Below are 17,971 nucleotides of genomic sequence, written 5' to 3' on the forward strand. Positions count from 1 at the left end.
TTGGCTGCGCAACGCGTATAAAGAACACAAAGCTTTTGCTACGTGGCAAAAGAATGACGAAGGCTTGATCGAAGAGATCTTCAAGAAAAGCGCGGGAGGGACGAAAAGGTTGACTTGTCAGAGGGCAGCCATTATAAACAAATAACTCGGGTCTGCCCCATTAAAGTATCCTGGATCCTGGTCCGAACTGTTGATGGCAACAAGCGGGTCAGATTTGAAACCGTATCTTTAAAAAATGCATGCTTTAAAAGCAATATGTTTTAGAAAATGTGGTGAAATTATAGATATTGTTTTTAGATCCGATACAACATAAAGATATCATCATGTTTATGATAATAAAAAAGCATGTGATTGAGGAATATATGTTCTAAACAATTAACATATTTTATCAAACACCATTTAGGGATGGAAATTGTTTCGAATTCCAGTTGGATCTACGATGTACTAAATTTGATATGATTTGTCGCCCTAGGTGATCTTTGGATTCATACTTAGATTTGGTCTTTTTCTTCGCTGGATTGAAATCCACCTACAAGCACAAGATCCAACACTTACCTATAACTGGTTCAGGTATATATTTATCCTATTTCAATCAATAAATCACAACCAAAACCGAATAAATGGATTTGACATCGAATCTCTAATCAGCTATCTCCTATTCTTTTACATCGCTAAGCAATAAACAGGTGTCGAAATAATGATTTTCATGCAGCGTAGGGTTTCCCACTAGGGTTGAAGTTCTTATCTAATCCGTCATGCTATAAGGTACATGGTTTGCTTTTGGTACCATAAGATGTTGTACACCATAATTTAGTTTACTACATATTGGTGTCTTTTAAATGTAGAATTTCTTGGACACAATAATAAATTTTGCAAGTTTTCCATGGAATTTCGCATATTTTTTATGGTATCTATTTTTTAGAATTTTGACATATTTTTTGTAGAATTTTGTACAAAACAGACACACACACACACACATATATATATATATATATATATATATCCCATCATCTTTAAAATTTAACATCTTTATAGGGAACACAACAGTACTTCCTTCACCAATCAAGGCACCCACAATGGGAAAAGTCATATGCACACCTCACCCCACTTGCAAAATCATTGACAACTGCTGCACTGTTTCTTAATATTCACTTATTCCAACCTTTATTTCTGTTTGATTATATGTGGATTTGAACAGACGGCCTGCATATTGAAACAAAAATAGCTGGTCAGGGCATATTCATGTCTTTTTATAGTGATAGCCGGTTGGGGCAGGGATAGGTAGAAGGTGCATTCGTGCTTTGGTTCCATAGGTGATACTCCCTTGGGCCGCAAAAGGTGAGGGTGCTCTCTAGCCAAAGGATACATAAAAGGTGCACTCATCATAGTTTAGGACCTCCGAGACAAAAAGAAAGAGAGACAGGGGCGGTGCCTTTTGGACCTCTTTTTAGAGAGTGGGTTGTTAACCTCCTAACTCTTCCTAATAACTCGAAGCATCTAACCAAAGTAATTGCAAGTTAGTTAGATCTACTTTGACGATTTTGCCAACTTTTAATATACAAAGTTTTTAAATGATTCGACCTCTAATGCATTTTATTTTATTGTCCTAGGTCCAGTTTATCTTCATCGGATACACAAACCTAAGGAGCAACTCAATCAGACGTGAGTACATGAATTACATGTACTTGTGGTATTTTATAAGAATCTTATTTGATGAAGCAGCTTGTCGCTCTTCTTTTCTCATCAGTATAGAATGAACACATTTTTGTATTCCAAAGATATAATAGTTCCATATGGTCCTGCCCTAAGATGCATGACGTGTAGTCCTAAGAGGGGACCAAGCTCGCGTGCATGTGCCAATGCCATGGACGGCAATGGGACAGCACAAAATGAGCAGGTTGAGAAGGAAAAAAAAAAAGAGAGAGAGAGAAATATCTGAACCAATTAAGACATGTATGACAGTAAAATCGGTTTACATAGAAGCTGTCACCCTCTTGCATTTATTATTACTACTATCACAAGTATTATTCTAAAGTTGTTTAAGCATGTTTGTTTGCATACACAAAGTGAATTGGTGGCATACTTAATATTACCAATATTCAAAGGAAATCTTAGAGGGTGATTGGATGACAGCCCAGAACTAGGTTCTTGCGTTCAAACTAGGGGTGAACAACAAGTCGAGCTATGACTCATTGAAGCTCGGCTCATGAACTATTTCAAGCCGAGTCATTTGCTTAACGAATCGATCTCAAGTTCATGAGTTGACTCATTCAAATAATGGAGTTGAATTTGAGCTCAACGCATAACCGCCGAGTTGAGCTCAAGCTTTAATTGAGTTTGTTGAGCCTTAATCGAGTCGAGCTTGAACTCAACACATAACTGCGAAGTCGAGGTCGCGCTGCTTCCGTCGAGCTACTGACTGAATTCGGGATCGACTCGGCTCATGTCCACCCCTAGTTCAAACAAATCATTCCGGGTGCGTTTTGAATGATATCAAAAAACGGTTTTGGCAGAACACAGGATTCATGACTCCGCTAGTGTTTTTTTCTTTTCAAAACAAAATTGATTTTTGCCCCCCAAACCAAGATCCTAACATATAAATTAACCGAGTTTTAAAAATCGGGTATTTAACCAGGTTTCACAAAAACCAACTCTTATGAGGATGTCATTCAGACACCCTTAAACTTTTTTGAACTTTTTTAAACTTGAAAATGTTTTTAAATCTAACCCGCCGAGCCAGGTGAGCTGATCTGGTTGCTTCACCCTTTATTGATTAGTCCTTTTGATTTCTTACTTCTTGACTTAGCAGCTGTTCATTTTTCACGTATATATTCACACACTATGGACGGTTAAATTATATATATATATATTGCAATAGGTAGATGAGTACCAAAATTAGTTTCAACAAAGAATTCACCGCTCGAGAAGTTGTTGAATTTAATGCACCTTGCAGAGAAACTAAGTAATTACAGTAAAATAACAATATGTGCAGGTGTTGTGAACATTATATTGATGCGAGCCTTACCTCATTCGGCAGCGCATACCAAGAGAGGCATCAAACCATGTTTAAATTTTTTCTTATTAATAGGAGGTCGACAGCCTGAAAGTGGGTGTTCATTGGTAGTATGTAATATTCATTCGAGTTCGCCGGTCGAAGTAAAATATTCAGTAGTGATGAGATAAGTAAAATATTGGTAGTATGTAATACGAAAAATCTAGTTTTGTTTTTCCTTTGTATTTGATAGTGTGGAATTTTGATTTCAGAATTGAGAGTGATATGTTTGATAAAATGGGAATTAAAATTATAGAGTTCATGAATTAAAGCTTTATGACATCGGCCCAAAAGAGACATGTTTTTTTTTTTTTTTTTTTTAATTTTGGAATATTCATAATTCCACCTCCTATGATAAAATCACAATTCCGGGATTTTTATTTGAGAATGAGCCTATAATTGCGAAATCAAAACTATTTTTTTGATAACACAATTCATGAGAATTTTAATTCTAGAATTTTGTAATTCCAGACTTGTCAAACACACCTAAAGGATAATCAACCTGCTCATTGTTAATGAGTCCTGCCATGCTAAAACCATGAAGACAAACTATGCTCATGCAAGAGATAAATGTTTCTCTAGTGGTGAAGATCAGAGAACCATGTGAACATAAGATCAGTCAATTTTTTCTAATATGGCAAATAACTGCGCGCTTCTGAATTGCTTCTACTCACTGTATCTGCATATTTCAGCTTCTATCGATCTTGAAATCCTTGTCATAACGTTGCAATTGACTGGATCAATGCCTTCTTTGAATTAACAGAAAATTCGTAATGAGTTCTGGTCAAGCCAATAGAAGAAACAAACTAATCTATTTCCTGCGCACTATATAGAAGCTGCCATATATAGGAAGGCTGATATTATTTATGAAGCTTCACAGGGGCGCGCGCTCGCACACACACACACACACACATATGATGTCTCTCAGACGTAAACCTTTGTCAAGCTCTCTGCACATTCTAACGCACTTAAAGATGAGCAGTAGGTGCAATCTACCCTTCTTGGACGGATGAGTCCTCTAAATACCACAGTGAAGGCAGGTTTTTCAGCATCTAAGCTCTTTGATTCGCATCCATGGATAATTTATGTCCTGACTGCAACAGCAGCTTTTTCTCCACTAAACGACCTCCCTCACCTACCGCCAAAGAAAAAGAGCTCTCTCTCTCTCTCTCTCTCTATTATGGATATATGTGTGTGTGGGGAAACAATTTTCACCACAAAATTTCTGCCTTTTACCTTGAATTTAACACACTAAACAAGTGCACTAGCTCCACACATTCTTGTGTGATTCCCTCTCTCTCTCTCTCTTTTCCTCTCTCTCTGTGTGTGTGTGCAAGCGGATAAGCACAGACGCACTATAAAAAGAATAAAAGGAGATTCTGCATTGTCTGCAGACGCAACTGCACATGCAACAAAGAAAAAAAAAAGAAAAGAAAAAACTGCTCTATCCATTCCAGCAGAGAAAACATGAAGAATGATGCAAGCATTAGATGCTTGCCGACCATGACTATGGAGTCTGCAACTCTGCGCCTTCGTCTTTGTCCCTTTTATTACGAGGCAGAAAGCTCGACCTAACCGAGCATTTACTTTGTGAGTACATAGTTTTATCTCTGGAACTAAACCATGACTAAGGGCGTCAAGAAACATTACTGTATCCATTCACATTAAAAAACACAGGGGCGGCCATTAAATTTCTTCTCATCCATACTTTACAGATAGTCCCACCAACTGTAAGTCACACTTTAGATCAATCTAGACCGTCCAACGTTACCATCGACGGCCCAAAATGCCTGACAGACGCTCACGAGGACTGCCATTATTAATGGCGGTTTCATCTCTTACAGGCACGCACGCTCGAACGCGTACAGTCCAAACTGGTCAGAGCAGCATTTAAAGCATATGGGCGAAGAATAAATATGATTCTTTGACTGTCAAGAAGCATCTTGACCAACAAAGGAAATCCCAAATAAAACCAAAAAGAAACCTTGGCTCCTTCTCGATCGGTGCTGGTAATACCAACAAGAAAGAACAGAGAGAGAGAGAGAGAGAGAGAGAGACTGTGTCTCAAGAGCAGTCAAATTTGTAATGCTTATCTACTGCAATGGAGACCTCCCAAGTGCACCTGAGACCCTTTGGAATAACCACCAAATCACCTGCTCCGAACTCTACATACTCGGAAGACCCGCTCATGTACGCCCGGACCTTGCCCTTGAGGAAGTAGCACGTCTCCTCAGCATCAAATTTCAGCGGAAATTTCCCAGGAGGACATCCCCATCTGCAACACGAAACCAACCAAATATAATTACCTGTTCTAAAAGGCTTGAATCTTCAGCAACGAAGGCAGTAATTTAACCTAGTTGGTGCGCTCACATAATCAATGAATTAACACTGTAATTCATGAAAAAGGCAAAGCACGTAGATGAAAGTGTGAAACTCATTAACAAAAATGATAGCTACATCATCACTGCCGCCATTATCACACGGTTTGTCCCTCACGGTTTCACCTCTACGAGTTCTTGAAGGCTTTCATATCATTTATTCACAATTTTGCTTCAACTTGAGGCTTCCTGTAAGCTGTATTTCAACTTACCGTCCTTGTTCTTCACCTGTACGTTTTCTACAATTCAACAAGAACTACCAGCGAGAGAGAGAGAGAGAGAGAGAGGTTTAACAGAATCCTAGGCGAAGAAGAAGAGACTTACTTTGGCCATGAGCGGATGCCAAGTTCCGACAACCGCGAGTCCGGCGGTTCGTGCTCAATTTTTATGTCGGAGATCGTGGTCTCCGGGCTCGGCTCCGAGGATGAAGGCTCCTCATGACAAGAACTCGCCATGAAAGCAGGAAGATGGGAGAGAGAGGAGCAACGATAACAATATAAACAAGAACAGCGACGATAGCAAGAAGAAGAAGAAGAAATACACAGTGAGAAAGACCACAAGGGAAAAAGAGAGGAGAGGAGGAAAGGAATTATCGTTATCTCCTCTTCTTGTCGTGCTAGGGTTTCTCCTTGCTCTTGGTCTCTTGATTTTCCTGGAGAGAGAAGAGAGAGCAGGGGAGTCATGGCGTTAAGGGAGTCTATAGTTTGTCGCATGCGGTCAGCGTTGACCAGAAGAATCCAACGTGGGCCGCCTATGGCTGCCCCTGATTGGGTCGTTCTCAGTTTGACCCTTTGACCGACCGAAATCAATTCCTCCTATGGTGCCGGTGATGTCGTCGTATGGGCTCCATCCCCTCCTCCTCGGATGGGGTTAATTAATTTTATCCTTGGCCTCTTAATCATGAACATTTGTTATTATCATTATTATTTTATTATATAAAATTCAAAAGATAAATGGGGCAGGGCCCAGATTACGATTGATTGCAAAAAATTGATTTAAGAAATGTAAATTTTAAAAGAACATGATGGAGTTGTGTTGTTGTCAAAAGTTCTTTAACAAATATTTATCTCGAAGTACTATACTATATATATTAAGGGAACACATATATAAGTATATGACTCAACCAAAGTGGCGTATTCTTCCTTCCAAGAGTCGACAAAAGGAAAGTGTTAATAATTAGATGGAACTTTGGTACCTGGAATCCTGATGCTTGAGGGGAGTGTGGGTTCTACTGAATTCGAGTCTACTAGGGGTGAACAACGAGTCTCGACTTGTTAGAGCTCGCTTCGTGAATGAGTTCGAGTTGAGTCATTTGCTTAATGAGTCGAGCTCGAGTTTATGAATCGACTCATTCAAATAATCGAGTTGAGTTCGAGCTCAACATGTAACTGCCAAGTCGAGCTCGAGCCTTAATTGAGGTTGTCGAGCCCTAATCAAGTCAATATATTCAAACAAGTTTACATACAAGTTTGTCAAATTGAGTTTGAGCTCAACACATAAGAATGAATATCAATTTTATTCAAACGAGTTTTTTGAACCTTAATCAAATCGAACTCGAGCTCAACACGTAAGTGCTGAGTCGAGCTCGAGCTGCTCCCGTCGAGCTTGAGCCGAGTCGAGCTCAAGCTCAACTGATTGAACTCAGACTCGACTAGTGTTCACCCCTAAACCTAGCTAGCTTAAGTTATTGGCTAGAGATATGGATGCCATAGAATCAGCCGGTTCATCTTGCAGCTAGAATTTAAAAAACAAAATAAAACAGTAGAAAATGACATTTGATTCCTTCACTACAGGATATTTTGTTCCTTTGTTCCCACATTTGAATCCGATTTTCCATTGAGCTGATCTAAATTTGATTCCTTTGTACACAGAAACCCAAGCTTCAAACTCATTTCACTGAAAAGGGAATGGAACTACACCTCTAGCTTTAGTTTGCTAACAACTAGAACAAGAACAAGGGTACTGTAATAAACTATAGAACAGCTTTAGGGTCTAGAGTTGGATCAAGACCTTATACAATACACCTTTTACTCGAATATCATGCATCCCACCGTTTGGAGTTCAGAAGAGTCGCACACCCATGAGAATTGAATTGATGACACGTCGTCAACGCGCCACTCAAAATGACCAGCTATGCTACGCCCCTCGAGCACACCATTCCTACAGTTTTTTCTTACTGTTTTCTAAAAAAAATTGCCAAAAAGCCAGGAATTTTCAGATTTGTACTGGACCTAGACATTGCAATTCACTTACGGAAGTACTCATTATCATGCCATGTTCTTCAACACTTTTTTCCCCATAGAGAAAAGTTTAGCTAGCTACTAGACAAAGAGTTGTGAGATATTTAAGTGCATGATTGATGCGTGGCCAATTAAAACACAAACAATATTCTATGCTAAGAAAGGAACAAATTTGTGGGCAGTCCATATTTTTTTTTTTTTTGGCACAAGAAGTTTACAATTCAAAAAACATGTGTTAAATGCCATATGACATGAGAGGAACAGTGGCTTAAAGGACAAAAGCTAAAAAGCAAATCAACAGTTGCAGAAAGAGACTTTAGCTTGTGTACCAGATCCATTGTCACCACAGTGGGTTCCAAAAACTGCAACTTGATGAGACTTTTTCAAGGCAACTCATATCATATTGAAAGCAACGCTTCACCAGGAAGCTTCAGCCTGATCACAATCTTTTGTCAATTAATTGTTCTTCAGATTTTTCTTATATTCGAAATAACCTAGTTAGTGAGGTAAAACCGAGGCGCGTCAATTGCTGGTTGAAACTTGTTCGGATTTTTGTTTTTATTTTTCATTATATGCACTTGGCCCATGCAAAGGGACCTATCTCTTTCATGAACCATTCCTTGTGCATGCCAGTTTATATATGTATATATGTTTATGCTGGATGATTAAAAATTAATTTTTTTTTCTTCAAAGCACCATCAACCATTGCTAAAGGTGCTACAAACTACTTCTATGCCATGAATCATATTAATGTTTCTGTAATGACCAAACTTTTAATTTTTAACAAACAAAATCTGGCAGATCTCAACCTTATGTTTCAGGTTTGTAATTTAAAGATTGCACATGCATGCGATTCATACGGCTCGCTTTCACGTCCTTAAAGAAAATCAAAGACTTTCATCTTATTAAACGTAATTACCTTACTTAATAGTAGAAGAGAAAACCATATTTTGACAATAGAAAGGATAAGGATCAGTCTGGTGATCAACGGCAAACGTACAATATGAATGAACTGTTTAATCGTATATTTTTTTAAATATGTACGTGTGACCACGTGGTTGGCACCTTTTAATCATGTTTTTAGGAGGCTTCTTTTTCAGGCTTATCTTATAATTTCATAAGAAGAAGACACTTTTTCAAATTTCCTCAAAAAGGACGCACTTTTTTAACAAAAATGTCAAATACGGGCCGAAATTAAATATTGAAAAGAAAAAGTTTGGCCAAAACAATGAATGCAATTTAGAGATACAAGCATATTGAGAAAATAATTACAGCTAAAATTTCCATTTGTCTATATATATATATATAAACTCTGTGACTAGTGCTCCCATCTTTAAAGCTTATGCCTGCTTGAGTGCTTTGACTCAAGCGGGAGATTGAGACCCCATGAGAGTCTAGCCAATGACTGACCTTGCTTTTAACTTAGTTTTGATTGTAAAAATTAGAAAAAAAAAAAGCAATTAAGAGATGAAAACTCTGACTCTCCCAGCTTTTCGAAATTGGGTTTAAAACTTTAAACTCACTTTTGGCAACTATGATCAAAACAAGCACCAAATCGAGACAGAGGTCCCTTATGTGGATTCGGATGTTAGGTTAATTAGGACGTTCAAATTGAGAAAGGTCAATAGTAAATACCCGAAGAACATAATTGCATCCACTGAAATTTCCACTTAGTTTCATAAGTTTGGAAGCCATTTTTTATTGCGTGGACGAATGTTAAATCTCCAGATGTACCATTATGCATAATCTTTGATGTAAATACTATATTTTGTTTCCGTTTCACTTTCACGGACGATATTCTTTCGCTTTTTCTTGAGTAGAATTTTGTTTTTTCTTTCGAATAATATAACTTTATTTTTACTTTTTTTTTTGGTGTTCTTGTTTTATTAATTTGTTAATTTTTCTGTTACACTATACTTATAGAATCATGATCAATCATCTTGAAAACTTGTCCTGCTTCCCCGCTTCTTGTCGATTTTTAAGGGTCGTTTTCCCACCTTCCTATATCGTATCACTTCCAGTATCTATTCTTTATCCTAATAACTATAGATTGTAGTAGAAAACAGAGATGTTCGAGCCTTAGATATGGGAACAGCCACCGGGCTTGGAATTCAAAGAATTAGCTATTGCTTATTTAGTTTGGATTCTAGATGGGGTATTCCATTTTCAAGCATTCATGGGATTTGAGATTACTTAGTCATAGCAGTCAGGTGTTACTTTTCTGCCAACATGAAGACTCAGAGCTGGACTTGGGAGTCGGACTGTTTGAACTCAGCCTAAGTTCAAGGAGGGCAATACATATACGAAAATTTCTCTTCAATTGCAGAAGCTTGTTCAGGAGTCATTTTTCTTCTGTAGTCCCCTCTATTGCAGAAGCCTGTTCAGAGTCACCTGTAATCTGTAGTCCTCTTTATTGCAGAAGCCTGTTCAGGAATCATGTTTCGTCAGTATTCCCTTTGTTGAACTTGTCTTTTGGCAATATTTGTATATATTGGCCCTCGTATTGAAGTGGGTACCCGTTTTGCTCCTAATAGGCACTATTTAGCTGTTCTCTATACGTGTAGCTCACGTTTCGCCTGTTCATTTCTCTTGTTTTCCTTCGGGAACAATATTCTGTTATGTAGATTGATTGGCAGTTTGTTCATGCCATTTTTTTCTGGGGTGCATCGACCTGCCGCAGTTCGATGCTTCTTTTTCTTTGTAATAAATATGAAAAGCTAGCTCGATTATGTTTGAAGTTGTCATGCAATACTTCAGTTCAGCTTCCATTGATATACGAGCGCATGACAGATCGTCGAAAATGATCCTACTTGATTTTAGGAATGGTTGGGAGTCTGCAAGAATGAATATAAATAGATCAAGTGACTAAGAGTTTCGATCATCCGGAACAGGAAAAAAACCAAGCAATAACGATCCATGACAAAGAAAAGTTTCACCATCTCTGCAGCCTGCAAATCAAAGACGAAAAGAAGCACATTCGTCAAGAAAATGAAGAGAAAGAAGCACCAAAATGAAGGTGGTAGCGCCATGCCCCCGACAGCACGTCAGCAACCATCAAAGCGGCTGTGGTAGTAGTGATTTAGTACTCGGGAGCTCTTACTGGCCCAGAAGATCAAGGGCTCATCATCATCGAATGGGCCTATGGAGACCGTACCACCAATGACTTCTTCAGGATTATGGAAGGTCACATGGATTCTGTTAGACACAGCTTGCAGGTAATGGAGTATCTCATCATCACGATCAAACAGAACAACGCAGATGCCATCCACCGCATCCTCATAGTCCGCTTTCAATGAGGTGCGAAACAGAACCTCCTGGTTCTTTCCTATTACCTCAAAAATGATGAGTGATCCCTCTGTGTGGCCATCAATCATGATAAAACCGAAGTCCACGTTTTCTGCGTCTTGTATTATAGGTCCTTTTGGGAGCAGAAAGCATAATTTTTCCTCTGCAGGTCCTTCAAGAACCAGACTGCCAGAACCCTCGAAGTGTTTCAAGCAAACAAATGCTTCTTCCTGTAAGTAATATAAATGTCAAAGTACATATACAAGCAAAATTACGCAGGGAAATTTTCACACCCTAACCTACAATGAATTTTAGGGGCAACTATGAAAGTTTGCTCTCTTGCGGTTCCTAAACCTTCTTTGATTTCTCATCACAGAGGCCACAAACCGGACGAAAGAAGCATAACATGTGATATTTTGAGTTACCCACATGGCAATGTTACAGTATAAGGTTTACACCTGTGATTGTTGGTAGGCAGTGTGATCCTTTGACCAGCCAATACGGATTGATAAATCACCAGTTTGGCAGCTAAAGACAAAGTTTCAATGAGCACATATTAAAGCGTATTCATGGTGGAATAGCTTACCTCGAAGGCTGCTTTTTCAAGTGGACTGCCGCTGCCGCAACATGGAGGCGTGGTTAAGGTCCTTAGGGACTTCAGTTTTTGAATTCCATGGACTTCAACAAGCTTTTCACATCCATTTAGAAATAACTCCTTCAGATTCACCAGGTTCGACACGTCGGAGATTATCTCCAAATTAGTGCAACCAATGAGGTTAAGTTTTGTTAGGGATGAGGGAAACGATGGAAGAGACACAAGATTTTCGCATTCCTCCAATGCCAATTCTCTGAGATTAGGAAAGCTGCTACTTATCCATGAAGGCATGCTTCTGAAGTTACAGCGCCATAAATCCAACTTCTTCACAGATGGAAGCACCACATAATCACTGGGATTTCCATGCTCTGACCATTTACATTGCCTGGCTCCTAAATTTTCCAAATTTTTGAGGTGACAGAAACTAGGCGGAATCATGGTGATCTGGGAAGTATAATTTAGATTTAAGGTCTTCAGCTTTGAGAAGGAGCTAAAGCTTCGAGGAATTTCTCTGATGCAAGTGCTTGAAATGTTCAAAAACGTTGGATTTAGCATGTTGCTCTTACGGTTGGACACTTCTTTTGCAGAGAAATAATCTGATAATTTTGTACCATCAGGTAGTTCAGGGAAGGTAGAAAATCTGGTGCATCCTTGAAGAATGAGGCTCTTAAGAGAACTAAGCTGATAAATGCTGCTGGGAAGCTCCTTTAGTGATGTGCATCCGCTCATGCTCAAAGTAACCAAGCTCTTCAGGCACCCAATGGATTGATGAACTTCAACCAAACTTGCGCAACCATCAAGCAGCAACTTAACCAGGCATGGTAGAGAGAAGAAATCTGGGGTGGCAATAAGTTTCTTACAGAATCCAAGGTTGAGAACTTTCAATCTTCCTAGTGTCTGCAATTAATTGATATTGTGGTGAGAGGAGAAGTTTCATTGTTGTTTCAGCTGAAAATAGAAAATGGATGCAGAACATGGCCTGCGCCTAAGAAAATATGCCCATCTATTATCACTTTAGAGATCATTTATGGATTTCAATCTTGATACCATTGTTGATTGCTCATCCAAGGATGAAAGCTTGTATTTCCTGTACTGGTTTAAGTTCTTACTGTATAATATCTCATAAAGTAATCTTAGAGTTGCTTTAGTTTGAGAAAACATCCAAAAAAAAAATCTACTGAAGCACCTCAACCTTGCAGACATCTATTTTGGGCACAAGTACATAAGCTCAATGGATATTTTTGCTGATTAAGGAAATAGAACAACCCACATCCCTTTGGTATGTTTATCCAAAAAATTCTTAAACAAAAAACTCAAACTGGCCTTACTGGTTCCCACATTCACTTTGTCGCTTTGACATAGATATATACCAGGGTCAGCTCCAGGGAGCAATAGTTTTTCTCAAATATATACGTTTTCCCTTTATAGCCATACTGAAGCCATTTCTCAGTAAGCAACATTTTTTCTTAGAAGAAAGTAACTCAAATTAGTCCTAGCTAGAACCAGAGAAGCAAACTAGTTCTTGGTAAGCAACAGCCTTTCCCCCCATATGGCAAAAAGTAGATTGATCTTACAATCAATCAGCCAATTCTAATTTAGTGTCATGTATTCTATTTTCAGCATTTATGACCTGAACTTTTATCAGCAAAGATAATAACTGACCAACAAGAAATGCAAGCACAGAGTGACGTACGTGCACATGAAGATGTACGTGCACACGAAGATGTACAACATCCTTATAGGTAGATTGCTTAGCCGATGCTAGAGTCATGTCAGATTCCTCTTTTGAGCATCGAAGCTAGTTTTCTGAACTAGTTTTGATGCTGCAACGAGGTTACCAGCATGGTTTTAATATCATCCAAAATGGAATCTTAGTGACCATCAAGCTGTTAATTGAAAGCACTTACTCACCTTTGTTTCCAGCCTTTCTTGGTTCCAAAGTCTAGAAATCATGCTTTCAGATAAGTCTATGACAACTGCTTCGTCAGGGCTAAATTCAGCCGGTAAAGATCTTAGGGGGCAATTTTCCCACTCGAATCATTTTATTTGCTTAGGCAAGCACCTGAAATCACCACAAACTTCGGCATCGTTGATATGAAGTAATGCAAGGTTGGACATGGTTGCAAAATCCTCTGCAGCAACCCATGTCTGCTTGCCCTCTCTTGAATTTAGAACAATGCCTTTGACGTTATCTGTTCCCTAAACAGAAGGTAAGAGAACAAGTTAAGGAACCAGAACTTGATTATGAGCTGAGGGTTGACAAAATTTAGTTAAAAGAATAGACAAAATGGGTTCAATTTCTGCTCGTCACCAAAGTTTGGTGAAACTGGAAACAAGGAAGCTATGAAAACCTTGTTGCCCTTGTGCACATGTCTGCGAGAGTTGAATCTTAGAGTAACAGTAAGATGCTTGTAGATTTGTATCACATCAACAAGTTTGGGTTTTTCAAGTTTAAGCTAGCTAACATTATTATGCAAAACAATCATAGTAATTGATCAGTGAATATCATAATGAGACTAATAATACCTTCTTATATTGTAGCACGTCCAATATTTCATCACTTCTCCACAACCTGCTACGCAGCTCTGGATGGTGTTCCTGTGAGACAATGCGCCTGCCCATCTCTTGTATTTGGTCATGCATTCTGAACTCATTGAAGATGCTATCGATTTTAACTAGTGACTTATGTATGAGCACCTTTAGTCCTATGACAGGGAAAAGGCCACTTTCCCTCCACATGTAAATAGCATTTTCTGTACCTTTTCCTTGAAGGAAACAAGCAATATCCAAAAATATGTGCTTTTCTGTTTCATCAAGCTCCTCATAACTTAACCTTAATTTTCCGTGAACTCCATTATGCTCATCTTTCCTCAACCTTCCCAATGACTCCTCCCATCCTTCCTCTCCACGTTTATCAAAGAATAATGATCCCAGTACCTCAAGAGTTAAGGGCAATCCTTCAGCAGTTGAAGCAATCTCCTCCGATAAACGAGCATATTCCTTGAATGGTGTTGCCGTTCCAAAAGCATGCAAGCTAAAGAGTTCAAGTGATTCTCTAGGAGTCAAGCTCTGAAGCTCATAAATTTCCTCTTCTTTCAGGCCATGCACATTCAGTACGTGCTTGTACCTTGTTGTGATAATTATCCTGCTTCCATGGCAGAACCAACTTCTGCTACCAACCAATTCTTTGAGCTGTTCATGGTCATCAACATCATCAATAATAATGAGGACCCGCCGACTGTGGATTCTTCGCTCAATCAAGTTGGTTCCCTGACTTAGATCAGTTATGGTTGAATGCTTGTCATTCAGAAGTTCAGTAATGATCTGCAATTGCAATGAGGCGAGCCCATTGACCTGTTTAACTTTATTTTTAACATCTGATATGAAACAGGTAGCTTCAAATCTGCTGGCGATTGCATTGCGGGTGGCCTTCGCAATCGTCGTCTTTCCAACTCCCCCTATGCCATGGATGCCAACCATTATGACATCATTAGAGGCTTCTAAATCCAGCAAATTTATCATTTGTTGGACACGGGAGTGAAGTCCAACTGGATATTTAGCTAACTCCAGTGGAGCCACCTTGCTTACATAAGCTAATATCCTCTTGATGATAAATGGTATAAGCTTCTGCTCTTTCCTGCAGGATGGAACCAACACAAACAGTAGAGTGAGATGACCAACGGAAACAGTTGCTCTTTTATCATTCTTTGGCGTTCCTAATGACGTATACATGCATATCCATTCAAATAGGTGTTCAAATTTTCTTGTTACTGTGAGGTGGATCTTCGAGGGTTCTGTCTAAAAGTTGGGTGTAAATTGCTGAAAGTCGAAAAGTTGGGCAGTGATTTGTAAATCGTCCAAGCTAAATGGTTAATACTTAATTGTAACTTTTCCTAAACTAATAATATGGTGCCCATTACCTCTCAAGTGATAACAGGTTGGGCCGCACAGACTCAATATGTATTATAAAATTATGTTTAATATATTTTTTGTATAAATTTTATTATAAAATATGATATTCATATATTAAATATGAATATTTGATTTATTTTTTTTATTAAAATCAAGTCGGGCTGATCTGGGCCCGGGCCACGGCCGTGGGCCAACCCGGCCCGATGCCGAGCTATACTTACTTGATAACTACTTCGATGTCTATCAACAATATTATTGCTTGCATCAGTAAATGTATTATTGCTTATCAGTAAATGTTGGAGAAGCGTCTTTCCCGTCCCATTCTTTTTAACTTTGAATTGGCCTACGTCGACCCGTTTATAATTAAAAAAATAATTTTTATTTTTTTTTAAAATTTAATAATACATATTTTATTAGTAAAAATATATTTTATATTATTAAAAATTTATTTTATAATTAAAAAATATTTTTTTTATTACTAAACGGGCCAAAACCCAAGCAGTCCGGCCCGAAACCCGACCGGCCGACCCGTTGTAGGACATTTTTTTCGATTACACTTTTGCCCTTGAAGAAGGTAGAGCGGGGATAGTCTTCCACCTCAACAACAGGGACATTTTGGTTATTTTCAATTCTTAACAACGAGGACATTCACACTGACTTGGTTACGCATATAAACCGCTCCCAATAACAAAACCTTCCAACGGAATATTAAACGCAATCAAGGATTCCGTTGGGAAAGCCATTGGTGGCTTTCAGCGACGGTCATGACCCTGGCTAACCCCGAGTTTTCCATGCCAAGCAAACCGAAATGCTAAGGGACCACTTGGTACTGACTCTAACCTCACCACCACTAGATAGGTTGAGGCTCAACTTTGAATCAGTGCTTGATTTTAGATAGATTTGAGTCTAGTTATATAGGACTGCTCTGCGATCAATGCTTTGTTGTCAATTAAAAAATTGTTAAATGCATGATTAGTGCTCCATAAAAAAAAAAAATCCTAGCTCATGCCATCAACCATCAATGCCCATAATATATCACAAAAATTTGTTGACTAAATGGTTAGTGATTCATGTCGATGCTCATAATATATCAAAATTTGTTGACTATATGGTTAGTGTTTCATGTCGATGCTCATAATATATCACAAAAATTTGTTGACTATATGGTTAGTGTTTCATGTCGTGCCCCTAACACATCACAGGACGTGCATGATGAGGCATGGCGTGAAGGCAAGCGTGGACTTTTCTAAAGGAGATGGCTTTGCCAAATGGAATCAGGGATGCGTAAAGGAAGAGAAGCAATAAATGTTGAGGTGGTTGCAGTAAATGTTGAGGTGCTTCAGTCAGACGAGAATCATCTTCTGTTCCACAATTAGGCCAAGGCTAAAGACGAAGGAGATGCTGTATAAGTCGATTGGTAGAAGAAAAAAAATGAAACAGTTAAAAGGAAGAACAAGAATTGATCGGCTCCATGAGGAAGGAAGCGGTGTCTGTGTCTCCATAAACGAAAGAGAGAGAAAGAGAGATGGGTACCCTGTTTCAGCATCGGTCATCACATCGAAACCTTTGATCTCTCCTGCTTCGCTAAGTGCAGCCTTCCACCTCTCGACTCGACCTTGATCCAACTCCTCATCCTCTTGATGCTTTCTGAAGGCCGTTTCGAATGACCCCCGCTGGTTCCTGACTTGTCGAGGTTCGACGTTGTAGAAGACGGGCAGCAAGAGCCGTTTGAATTCCACCATCTTGGCCACCTGCGCGAGACACGGCTTTGAATCCGCATAGCGTTTGGAAAAGATGGGCAGGAAGACCTTCGAGCTCTTCAGGGCGCCCATCACCTCCTCCATCTTTCCTGTGGTTTGCCTGATCGGGATAAAGGCGCGAAGGCGATGGTGCTCAAGCGCATCGCACAGACTGCAGATGAAGCTATCGAGCGAGAGTCTCGATTCCTCTTCTTCTTCTTCTTCGCAGGTGAAGCTGAGGAAGACGTCGAACTCGAAAGCAGCAACATTGGCAACCTTTGTTGATGAAGATGGCGCTCTGCCATATGCATGCTGCCCATCATACCGACTCCTTTCTTGGTCTCCCTTTCTGTCCGTGAACTCGAAATCATCTGTCATTTCAGTCTCTTTTTCCCTGGCAAACTAAGTTTCACAGTTTTATGGTTTTGCTCGGTCGTCTTGTTCCACTAAATCATATGTGGTCCAATAATTGATAATGGTAATAGTCAATATTTATCTAAGTCAACATTGAGTTGATGAAGTTCAATGTGTCGATGATGATTTTTACGGGCACATTCTTTACTAACGATATCATAAAATATCACACTTGTCTATGTTTGATTGACATTTTCTAACTGTCGATAATACTTAATTTTTCTTTTATTTATTTAGTCGGAAGTGATGAGGGTGCACATCTTATTAAAAAATAAGTGTTTGACTCTTCTCTTGCATGCATGAGGCGGTTAGAGATAGGAAAAAATCTCTTCTTGTGCGTCACTGTCGATCACAAG

The 17,971-nt window shown here is 39.1% G+C and overlaps 1 protein-coding gene and 1 pseudogene across 1 annotated transcript; both read right to left on the bottom strand.

Moving 5' to 3' along the window:
• Positions 1–4,716: 4,716 nt before the first annotated feature.
• LOC116266034 (uncharacterized) lies at positions 4,717–6,087 on the bottom strand. Its single transcript, XM_031647100.2, has 2 exons — positions 5,755–6,087; positions 4,717–5,327 (listed from the first exon to the last, which is right to left on the bottom strand). Exons 1-2 carry the CDS (start codon positions 5,883–5,885, stop codon positions 5,117–5,119), a joined length of 342 nt encoding a protein of 113 aa, XP_031502960.1. The 5' UTR covers positions 5,886–6,087; the 3' UTR covers positions 4,717–5,116.
• Positions 6,088–9,768: 3,681 nt separating this feature from the next.
• LOC116265289 (disease resistance protein Roq1-like) lies at positions 9,769–17,722 on the bottom strand (annotated as a pseudogene).
• Between the last annotated feature and the right edge of the window lie 249 nt (positions 17,723–17,971).

The sequence above is a fragment of the Nymphaea colorata genome, chromosome 12 (assembly GCF_008831285.2).
Source record: "Nymphaea colorata isolate Beijing-Zhang1983 chromosome 12, ASM883128v2, whole genome shotgun sequence".
Classification (NCBI taxonomy): Eukaryota; Viridiplantae; Streptophyta; class Magnoliopsida; order Nymphaeales; family Nymphaeaceae; genus Nymphaea; species Nymphaea colorata.